The sequence below is a fragment of the Schistocerca nitens genome, chromosome 5 (genome assembly GCF_023898315.1).
Source record: "Schistocerca nitens isolate TAMUIC-IGC-003100 chromosome 5, iqSchNite1.1, whole genome shotgun sequence".
Lineage (NCBI taxonomy): Eukaryota > Metazoa > Arthropoda > Insecta > Orthoptera > Acrididae > Schistocerca > Schistocerca nitens.
The window spans coordinates 484155862-484167985 of record NC_064618.1 but is presented as its reverse complement, the minus strand read 5'-3'; the positions used below and the strand labels follow the sequence as shown (position 1 = coordinate 484167985).

The following is a 12124-nucleotide window of genomic DNA, read 5'->3' as shown; positions in this document are numbered from 1 at the left end:
CTAACTACGACGTTAACATGTACACTGCGGTGAAACGGAAACAATAAGGCCACTGACTTCCTCGTAGGTGCTGCGGTCGACCGCTCTCAACCAATAACAAAACAGGACGTCTGACAAAATTTAAACAGTTTTGTCACAAACGAATGAAGTAGAAGTTGAACCATTGTTGACTGTTATTTGCTACAGTACACAAGAAGTAAAATAATGCTATATCTTGGACATGAACAGCATCAACAGCTGTGAAAATAAGATCGTCTGTCTGCACTACACCGCGATAGTCTTCAGAATATTTAGAACAATAATTAACTCACTGCTGTTGAAGATTATTTTGTATAAAACTGAAACAATTATCATAGATGTATATTACTGAAGTACGCAAAACGTAAGTTAGTTGTTTGAAAATATATACATTTTAACATACTGAACTTCGCGTCTCATTTTAATAATCGATCACCCGCACATCGAGATATGTTTTCATTTCTCGCACGTGGAAGAATAAAACACTGTTTGAATGGTTTTATGATAACTTCTGTATACTCTACCCATGACAATCATAAATAATAATTGTAAAATAAAGTAATGTGCAAATACAAACATAAGATACCATAAATCGGCGCTACTTTAATATTCGGCCATCTCGCAATGAACAAACAGACATCCCAATTCGTAAAAATAAAAATGCTTGTTAATATCTTTTTTTCTTGTACACAGTTTTTCCAGTTACCCGTAATTATCTTGGCGACTTCGAGTTGGGCACTAACTCATTCTTCTTTAGGCCTCCTCTTTGGTTCCTAGCTACTGCTCAGGATTTGGCATAAATCCGCAGTAACGTTGTAAGTAGGATTGTGAGAGTATGGAAATATTTTAACGCAATTAAAAAAAACCTCGACTGGTAAAGTTCGTGCGCCTTATTTTGCTGGTCGTTGTCTTAGATCTTAAACGCTTTTTCCAACCATTTTGCGCAAACTCACTTTTAAAATGACATGAGAAGTGTCTTCAGTGGGTGCCGTCAATAAGTATTTCACCCGGCCAAGGTTGCCCCTTTATCCCCCTGCCCCCATCCCACACCTATCTCCGCCTACCTCCGTGCTTTACACTGATATACTAGACTAGAGGTTTCCCTTCTGCAATTCGTCATTGTCGTTCTTGCGTCTCCGACGCGCCATACCATTTAATATAATACAATGAATTTACCTTCGTCCGCAAATCAATCAACTTGGCGCCATTCAGTGCCTTTACTACCGTAGCTCTTCAGTAAGCCCAGCCTATTCTTCTCGTTGTTTCACTAATACAGTTATTTTATGCCAGATGCACCTTGTAGACTTGAACTACGCAGAAAGTAATGGGACGACGGTCTTCTGAGTCGAATCCACCGAGCTAGATGACGATACTTAGCGCTCTGGACTCGCATTCGGGACGGCCGCAGTTCAAATCACCGTGCGTCGTCCTTGGTTCGTCTTAAACGTGTGGTTCGTATGAAAAGGGCGCAGCCGACTCTCAATTGTCTGATGACCTGTTTTGCCTGACGCTGCATGGAACGTCACACGTTGCTAGGACATAATACAGAAGCTTAAAAATACCAAGTTGTAAACACATGTGGCCTACAAATGTTCGGTTTTTGTAATGCGGCCTGCGGCTGCTAAAAGGTTCCCGACCCATGTCCTCTACCACTGGTTCCCAACCTTTGCGAAAGCATTACCCCTGACTGCAATCAAATATTAGCTACTATCCCTCTTCCCACCGCCATCACGAACGTTAGCGCCTAACTAAACTTTAGAATGCAAAAAAAAATTTGATCAGTTTCAGTTTTAAAATGACGAAAGATAAATAATATTTAGTTTTTGTAGGTGTTTTAATGAGCCAGTGAGAGAATTGGTAGTGCTTGTTTCCAGCAACCTTTTTTATACAATGATAAAGGAATTCACAGAGCGTGTCGAGTGTAACCTAGAACACTTTCTCAGAAAAGAAAGTTCGCAATATGGAAATTTGTGGTAAGTTCCTATGGGACCAAACCGCTGAGGTCATCGGTCCCTAGGCCTACACACTACTTAAGCTAACTTAAACTAACTTACGCTAAGGATAACACACACATCCATGCCCGAGGGAGGACTCGAACCTCCGAAGGGGGGAGCCGCGCGGACTGTGGCAAGGCACCCGAGACCGTGAGGCTACCCCGGGCGACTAGAGAAAGTCAGTCATCCACCTTGAGGGTAGACATTTGTTACAAAACATGCCTCCTGTGCTGCACTCCTCTCCCTAGGCCACTTGCTTCACCCGTATTGTGCACCCTCATTTAAAATGTGTGTAATATACTTGAGGCTTACTGTGTGTAAATCACTTGATTGGTGGAGTCGTTGCTTCTGAATTGGCAGAAATTGCAAGACATGAGGCTGTGAATGGTCGTATTGACCACTGTGCTACTAATAATAATGTGTTGGCCGTACAGAAGTGAAGTAGCCATTACACAGTTACAGTGGTCTAATGCTGCCATTTAGTTTATTGTTACGATGTGAATAATGAATCAATTTCTGGTGTATTGTGAGAATTCCTACAACACTGAGAAGCTATTTTCGTGAGATATTTATGCATATGTGGCGTACATGTATTAGTTTTACTGTACCAGATGCATGGTGCAAAGTGGAAAATAAGTATGCAGTGGGTGGATTATGTGAGAAAGATGGTGTTGAGGCTTGCCGGTGGGCGATCCGGCTTTCATGGTGGGCGGTAGGAGGCAGGGGTCTCGAGGATATTTTCATTACATGCTCATAAAATTCTGATGTAAAGTATTTGGTAATTATTATTACACATGTATGCTTTAAAATGCTGTAATTCTGCTTTACAAATTTTAAGGGGGTAGGACGTCAAACGGGCCGTCTTGGAGCAGGAGAGACACCACAGGACATTTTAATTTCCACTGTCTATACTTTAACGAATAAATTCATAAAAAACTGTCAGCATGACCGGGAAGGATTCAGGATTCACAATCATAGCAGTGGAAGTTCAAAAAAATAACAAATAAATTTTTTTACATGTGAAAGTTCATCATTTTTTCACTTCCATTGGCTATGTTTGTTGCTATAGGTACGTACACGTTTCTTCATAAGTACGAGAGATTCTTCGATGAATTTTGCATAGCATACAAATCATACTTACAGGTGTATGAACCTCTAGAAATTATTTAGTTTATGAAAAAATGAATGTGCTGTTACATTTTAAACTTCATGTTTAGAAAAAACTCAAATTTTATAGTTAATTATCTCAATTTTTACCACAGTTTTTAATAGATTTGGAAAATTCTAGAGTTTCATACACCTGTAAGTATGGTTTGTATGCTGTGCAAAATTCATCGAAGAATCTCCTTTAATTATGAAGAAAAGTGTACCTATAGCAACAAATGCACCCAATGGTAAATGAAAAAAGGTGAAATACAAATGTAAAAAAATAAATTATTTTCTTATATTTTTGAACTTCCACCACTATAAGTGTAAATCCTGAATCATTTCTGGTCATTCTGACAAAGTTTTATGAATTTATTTTTAAAAGTATAGACAGTGGAAATTAAAAACTCCTGTGGTGTCTCTCCTGCTCCAAGTCGTCCCCTTTGACGTCCTACCCCCTTAAGAGGTAAACTGACTTCCCTACTTCACAAATCAGCATTACAGTGGAACTGGTGGGCGGTTACAAAATTTTATTACTAAAAGAGATCAAAAATGTGCAGTAGGTAGGACGGTTGAGTATCCCTGCATTAGGGGGGTAATGATAAGCGCTGTCCTAGACGGTAGTTGACTGTTGGTGCGCGGTCTCAGAGTGGAAGTGCAACGTGTGTGGGTCCGGCAGGTGGTGCAGCTGGGCGCGGGCGCGCTGCCGGCGGGCTCCTCGGTGTCGGTGGTGTCGGTGTCGGGGCCGCGCGAGCTGCACGTGCTGGCGGGCGCGCTGTCCGGCGTGCGGCTGCTGCAGCGCCTGCGCCTGCGCAGCATCGGCAAGGTCGTGCTGCGCAAGGCCGCCCTGCACGCGTACGCCGAGCCGCACGCCATCCTCGAGGTGAGTACTCACCAGCCACGCACTGCTCCTACCAAATTCGCAACCACCCCACTTCTGTTACTGAACGTAGCTCACAATACTAACTATGTTTACCCGCGACACCATCTCCCCTACCATCTTGGCAGGCACTGGATGACATCAAAATGAATTTTTTTCACTCTGTAAAAGGAGTGTGCGCTGAATTGGAAACTTCCTGGCAGATTAAAACTGTGTGCTGGACGAGACTCGACCTCCGGACCTCTGCCTTTGGCGGACAAGTGCTCTACGACTGAGGAACCGAAGCATGACTCAGAGCTTTACTTCTGCCGGTGCCTCCTCTCGTGCATTCCAAATTTCACGGAAGTTCTGCGAAACTTTCAAGACTACAATTATCTTCCAGGAGTGCTGGACTAGACTCCTCTTCCATGAATGCTGGTCTTGCAAGTTTCGCAAAAAAAAAAAAAAAAAAAAAAAAGGGGGGGGGGCTCTGAGCACAACCTGCGACCGTAGCGGTCGCACGGTTCCAGACTGAAACGTCTAGAACCGGCCGGCCCGTTTTGCTGGAGAGCTTCTGTGAAATTTGGAAGGTACGAGACGAGGCACCGGCGGGAGTAAAGCTGGGTCGTGAGTCGTGCTTGGGTAGCTGATTTGGAAGAGCACTTGCCCGTTAAGGCCACCGATCCCGAGTTCGACTTTCGGTCCGGCTCACGGTTTTAATCTGCCAGCAAGTTTCACTGGAAGACGTGTCTAGCTGGCAACAACGCTATTGTGTGGTGGAGAGTAGTGCTGTTGGAAGAAATGTTAACATAAATGAAGTTTCATGAGGCGGTCCGTCACGATTTCCTCTGCTTTGCCAACCTCTAGCGCCTCAGAGAAGCACTTCAGACCAAAATTCCCAATTACGAGGCGTAGTCGGTAGTTTCATTTATAACATCTGTATTTGCAGGTAAGTGTATGCAGTCGTGGTGTACGCTGAATTCCACACATCGCTAAAGATGCCAATACAACCGACTGATACAGTGGACTATCGTGCAGTAATCCGCAACAGAGGAAATGGCGCAGTGGTGCCAGGCTAATTCAGACGACTAAAGAAACAAACAATTAATTGCGTAATTTTATACCCTTGTTTTGGAGGTGAAGTTCCAAACTCGGACTACCCCCCCCCCCCCCCCCCAAGTATTGGTTATAATCCGCTTCTCTTTCGCCCTACAATTTTGCCTTCCACGGCTCCGTCTAGCACCGTGCGAGTTTCACACTGATGTCTTCAGAGATCTCCTATCATCCAGTCTCGTCTGCTAGATAATGTTTTTCACATATTCCATTCCTCGTGTATTTTGTGTACGACCAGCTCATTTATCAATTTACTATACCTCTGGAACACCGCATAACGTTCCGATTCTGCTCTTTCTGGGGCGTTGTATCTCGAATAATAAGTAAGTCTGCGATTGACGAATGGCAGTGGTCGGCGTCTGTGTTGCCAGCTGCCTTCGTGCCACTGATAGTTGGTTTCGCACTGCAAACGAATCTTAAAGCGCTGTTGCATATTATGACGGGAAGGGAAGTTGCGGTCGTATCAGTAAGAAAAGCAGCTGCCGTAATTCCACGTAGCTACAGTCGGATTTACAGTAGCTGGCATTTTACAGCTAGCTTTCTGGACCGCTGCCAACACCAATACACAAATGGCAGCCTAGCGTCGTGGCTCCCCCTGTCTCGACGCTTAAGCTGCACTAAGCTTCGCGAGAGGCGCTCCAGAAGGAAGGGATTGGTGTATCGTTTGGTTTGACGTGCCTTACGATGCGCAGTGAAAGTAGTCGAAAGAGAGGCACTGGCGACACACTACAGAAATCAGTACCGAATGTGATTTTTGTAAGAGGCAGAGACTTTAAACATCATTTTTCTGACGAGTCATATAACGAAAAAATTGCAAAACTACCCTTTTCCGAACCTTATACATATCAATCACAATACGATACAACAGTCTGAACGCATCTGTTACCCAGCGAGATACTTTGGTAATCAACGAAAAACAAAAAGTATTTCAATGACTTCAGTAGTTTTAGAGGTATGAAGTAATAAGTATGAACTGTTTTCGGGCCGAGGACATTTAACCCTTTTAAAAAGAAACTGCCTTGAATTAAAATTAAGAGGAGTATAAAGATGTACACTACACTTGAATTCATTTTTTACGTGATTTTTGTGGGAAACAGACATTAAACCGATTTTCTACCGCCGGGTAGAGCTGCGGCACCTGCCTGCAGACAATGCTTTTGGCAACAACGTCGCTGCTTTGTACCTTCAACCTCAGATGCCAACTAATTTAAATCAGATTATACAGGGTAATTCTCAGTAACGTTTAAATACTCCCGAAGCGACGTAGATGACGCTCAGACGAGTAATTTAATACAAGGCACATGTGGTCTCAAATTTCGGGAAACACCCCAAAAATAGATGACAAATGTTGAAGATGTGACGTGGCCAGGTGACGAACGTCACCGCACGCGCAGCGGTTGGGTGGGGACGTGATTGAGCGATGCAATACTTGCATTCGAGCAAACGGTGCAAATTTCGATCATCTTTCGTAAATTTGATGTACTGTAATCGTAGAAGGTACATAATTATTGTCCTCACTGTAACCAAGTCAACCCTGTTCTTATTTTGTGTTTCTTTCCTTTTGTCCGTTTGTTGTGTACAGACGTTCATTTACTGGTAGGGACGCAGTTCGGAAGATTACATTCATTTACTTGTGACGCAATAACGTAGGTTTTTGTTGTACTGTACTGTGCAGTAAACCAGCAGAGACCGAGAGACCAGTAAATAATAAATCTTCATCCAATGTAATCACATAATTGTCTCAGGCAATTAAAAAGAAAATACTGTCTGCGAGACGCAAGACTCGAACCCTGAGCTCAACCACTGCATGAGCGGCGGGCGGGGTACGTCACGTAGCGACGTCAGACACGTCATCCACCTTTGGGATACTTTCCAACATTTGCGACCCCACGTGTCTCATAAAAAATCACATGCCTCGGCGTCATCTGCGTCGTTTCGGGGGTTTGTACACGATAATAATTATCAGCCAGTAGAAAGCGGAACGAACTGGCCACTGGGTGACTGCCGCTGCTCGACGTATGTTGGTTGTTTGTAATGACAGTGTGTGCGGGTGCGCAGGTGAGCGACTGCGGGGTGCTGGTGGTGGAGTCGAAGGCATGCCAGGGCCTGCGCGGCGCGCTCATCGCGCTGGTGGCGCGCTGCGGCCACGTGCTGCTGCAGGCCGGCGTGTTCGCGCGCCTGCTCGCCCTCGCCGTCGCGCACGTCCCGCACCTGCAGATGCAGCCCAACGCGCTCGCGCTCGACATCAGCGCCGGCCAGGCCACCGTGGTAAGTCGCACCGTCACTACGTGTACGTAAACCAGGAACTAACTTTTTGATTTTCGTCATCTCTGATATTTTATGGGTACTGAAGTCCGTGTCTCGTTGACCATCACTGTGCGGTATGAAGTTTGCACGGTTCCAGTTACCTGAAAGTCATGGAACCTAATGTTCCGCTGTGGTGCCGGTCACTTGAATTCAGTCGCACGTTCCAATTTTGAGAACATTCCTTAATCACTAATGTGTCGTCTAATGTGACAGACGCAAGTAGCTATGCCAAGTGTGCTCAGTAACTTGAGCGTGGGCTGCTGCTCTGGTTACCTGCAACCGTCTCTTTTTACCAGTGAAAATGTTCCCACTCAGCTCTTGTAATAAGTTAATTTTATAAGATATTAAATTTTGGGGGGGGGGGGATTATAATTGTTATAATTGCGTACGGTTTTTACTTTGACCCAAATGCCTTGCCGCAGTGGTAACACCGGCTCCTGTCAGATCAACGAAGTTAAGCGCTGTCGGGCTTGGCTAGCACTTAGTAGGGAGACAATCCGGGTCTGCGGAGCGCTGTTGACAAGTAGGGAGCACTCAGTACTTGTGAAGCCAACTGAAGTACTACTTGACTGAGAAGCAGCGGATCCGACTGACAACGGCCGGAAGAATGGTGTGCTGACCACATGCCCCCCTCCCCATATCCTCATCCAGTGACACGTATAGGCTGAGAATGACATGGCGGTCGGTCGGTAACGTAGGCCTTTCTGAGGCCAGTCCGGACGGAGAGACAGAGAAAGAGAGTTTTAGTTTGTAATTATATTTACGTTCTTGAGCACTTAGGTACTATTTTTGTATCACGCTCCTTCTCCATTGTAATTGTCGCTTATGTTGCTTCTCAATTGTCATTGCCACTTACGACCATCTGTAGCCTCTAGATGGTTGGTCAGTGCATACTGGAATGAATAAATAATCAGAGAGACATTGTTCAAACTACACATCGTTCTGGAGCAGTTTCTCTAACAGAGTTCTTTCCTACATGGGCAGACTGCACTCTTCATTTCTAAAACACCACTAGCGGAGCCGGCCGCCGTGGCCGAGCGGTTCTAGGCGCTTCAGTCTGGAACCGCGCGACCGCTACGGTCGCAGGTTCGAATCCTGCCTCGGGCATGGATGTGTGTGATGTTCTTAGGTTAGTTAGGTTTAAGTAGTTCTAAGTTCTAGGGGACTGATGACCTCAGATGTTAAGTCCCATAGTGCTCAGAGCCATCTGAACCACTAGCGGAAATGGTGTTCATCGACATTGAATGGCAAATACGGCAGAACACAATGTTCTATATTTCCTGCTATTGCTTTCAAAAAGCTTAAACATTCTGCTGGCTCCGAGTCACTCAAACTAGTCAGCCGTAGAAACTTAAACGAAGACAGTAATCGATGTGGATGTTCACTGATCCATGAGACAACATCTGAAAGTGGAACTTGTAATTCCGAAATTGCTAATGTGAATTAAGTTGACTATTGGGCAATTTCACTACCTTAAACGTGTTCCGCTGCAGACAACGTCTCTCCGTCATCGTGTGATAAAGTTTAACTCGGTCAAAATAACGTCACATTAAACAACGCAACTGACTACCGTTATTCCAGACGTTGCCTTCGAACTGCACTTCACCTGTCGTCGATTTCCTATTACTTATCAATACTACTTCGAGTAATAGTCGTCTATTTTCTAGAACTGGTTTAAAACCTGGATTTCAGTTTTCCAAGGTTTCCTCCAATTACTGCTTTATCATGTTTCTCTGCGGAGGTATGAACCTGCAAGCCTTTCTCTTTTTGCAACATTGCGAAGTGTTTGTAATACCGCTAGCGTCGTAGTTGGTTGTCCAACTGCGATTAGTCGGACGTCTCGGAAGAGAGGTTTTTGAAGGGGACGGGTGGGTCGTGCTTATGCTGCTGCTGTCTGCCTGACTCTCTCATTGGAACTTCTGACTAGAAACGTGAGAGAGGAAGCAAGGGAGAGAACAAAGGCGGTTCTGTTGTTCAAAAAAGTCCGTCACCACTCAGCCCAGATTAGGTGGAATGTTCTGGCTGCGGAGCACAGTGCGCGCGGCTCACGCCTCAAGTGCCAGTGGGGCGGGTGGGAGCAGGGCGAAGGAAGGGGCGAAGCAGGCAGAAATGTCAGGTCTGCTGTCAAGTGTTGCGGAGGGCGGCCACTGGTCACTTCTTATTAGTGCAGAATTTTGCTTCTAGGGACATATTATACATAACGCAGTACTGGCTGTATTTACGGAGACGCATCTTAAGCTTCCCGAATTAAAGTGAAACATCGGTTCCGTCGTCCTCCGTGACGTTTCGTTGCGTCATTTCTCATGGCCCCCGCGGCCAGAACTGACGCGGCGCGCGAGCCGAATTATACGACGTGTTAGACTGATCTTTAGAAAATAATCGTTTATCGGGAGACCGAGATTAATTCACGGCAGTGTTGCATTCGTAAAACAGTCTTAATAAGAGTCGAAAACCTCACTTCAAAGTTCATACGGACATTACGCCAAGCACAGTGAAGCAGCTCTAAAATATTCCGACCTGTGGAATGAAAAATACAGTGTCACCAGTCAGTGCTCCGTCTGTAACCGGTTACTTGCATCTTCCGCAGACAAAAATGAGCCTCCTTAGCCCAGAAGGACCAGGAGCGTATTAAATCTGTAGGATTCAAATAAGATCATGTTTCGAGATTTGTCGGGTTAGACAAAACCATGTACAAATCTACTGCCCAATTTAAGTTAGAATGCGATAGCTATTCATCTCAACCTTCTCTTCTACAGACTCAGAAATGAAGTGTTAAAATGTTATTTTCTTATTAAGCATAAAGGGACGTGGCACTGGCTGAGAAACGCATCCTTGTCGAGAGCAGTGGATGAGTCGATACCTTTGTTCGAAGATTTCGCGCACCATAGTCGCACAGAAAGTTCTTGATAATCACGCATTATAATTATATGGAGATCGTACACAGTAACATTAAATTTTTTCGAAAAAGGCAAACAAGTAAGCAAAAATCTGATTAAAATTGTGTTTGAGAAGGCTGCAGGAACGGCTAGCTATTTTAATCACTCAACAAAGAGTGCTATAAGCACTATTTCGGAAAGACGAGGAAGAAAATTTATTTTTAGATAATATTGCCAAAAAGGCTATGAGGGGGTCTGACATAGTTCCACGTGGCACGTGTTCAATATTGTACATCATCATTATCGTGATACTTCTGCTACGATATATTTTTTATCCACTTCTTTTATGAGATTTCCTTCTGCCAGTGTGTGGTCTGGTCAGACCTGTATTGCTTCGACTAACTTCTTTGGATGGTAGCACTGACATAACTCGTTAATATAGTCATTTGCAGACTCGCTAGCTGCACCTTACAAGCCATGCTAGATATGCGTAGTCTTTCGAGCTGCACCACGCCTATCGCACGGTGGCAGTGCACATCTGTGCCCATACCACTACAGTGGTCCCCTCCCCTTCCCTGCCGTGCCGACGGCGCAGCTAAGGGCCACGTTATTTTACGCGCACTCTACCACTCGGCAGATATCGGTGTCTCGACGCTGTACCCTGTGCTCGCCCTCCTGCAGGTGAACCTGACGCACGTGCTGATGCCGGAGCTGGCGAAGCACACGTTCCCGTCGCCGGCTGTGGAGGTGCGGCTGCAGGACTGCGAGGTGGTGTCGGTGCGCGAGGAGGCGTTCAGCGCGCTGTCGCTGGGCAAGCTCTCGGTGGTGAACTCGTCGCTGCACGACGTGGCCGCCTCCGCCTTCTCGGACCGCACGCTCATCGACCAGCTGCTGTTCAGCGGCTCCCGCATCCACCGGCTGCGCCGCGGCGCCCTGCTCGCCGGCGTCACCAACCTCACCATCGAGCGCTCCAGGTACAACTGGACACTCACACTGACCCTCGGGAACCTGTAGCTCAACTTCGAGCGTTCGTCCCTATCAAAATAGCTCCGTGTGGCAAGTTCTTGTACGCAGTGGCTCCTTCAGCAGTCTCGAGACAATAACAGCTTGCTTTCCAAATCTTTCCCTCGTACATTACATCCCAGGGCTATTATCACTCTTTACTGAACAGGAGCATACTGGCTCAGGTTGGTATTCTAGGATATGACCAGCCGTCGAGATGCAATGGTTGACACTACGCAGATTTAAGTATGTGTCTACGCCGCTGTATTCTACATGTATGTAGAAGGAAGCGAACAAAATAAAACCCGACAAACTCAGGATGATTAAAAATTAAGACTAAATACTGGAATTGATGTCATCGCACTTCCCAAAGAGACTGTTGTCCTATCCTTCTCTCGCACGAGGCGTGTCAAACTCGCTCTTGAATTTCTGAGAATACCAGCACGGGAGTCACTGTAGATCAGTTATGACTGTTGAATTCCCGGGTTCCATTCCCGGCGGGGTCAGGGATTTTCTCTGCCTCGTGATGACTGGGTGTTGTGTGATGTCTTTAGGTTAGTTAGGTTTAAGTAGTTCTAAGTTCTAGGGGACTGATGACCATAGATGTTAAGTCCCATAGTGCTCAGAGCCATTTGAACCATGACTGTTGAACATCATATTGTCGAGTGCACAGATTCAAAAGATTTACGGGGATGATCCTATTACTGCAACTAAACCATTAAATTAACCACAAAAGAGTAGCTAGTACGACAAGATCCATTTTCCTTGTCAGAAAATTGAATTTACTGATACCACTTTCGTAATCTCTT

General features: G+C 45.4%; 1 protein-coding gene across 1 annotated transcript in view; it reads left to right on the top strand.

Moving 5' to 3' along the window:
- LOC126260544 (uncharacterized) overlaps positions 1-12124 on the top strand; it is a 74397-nt gene that overhangs the window by 52201 nt on the left and 10072 nt on the right. Inside the window, exons 2-4 of the mRNA XM_049957879.1 lie at positions 3838-4041; positions 7189-7398; positions 10995-11287. Of these exons, the coding sequence (XP_049813836.1) occupies positions 3838-4041; positions 7189-7398; positions 10995-11287 (707 nt within the window). The remainder of the gene's footprint in view (positions 1-3837; positions 4042-7188; positions 7399-10994; positions 11288-12124) is intronic.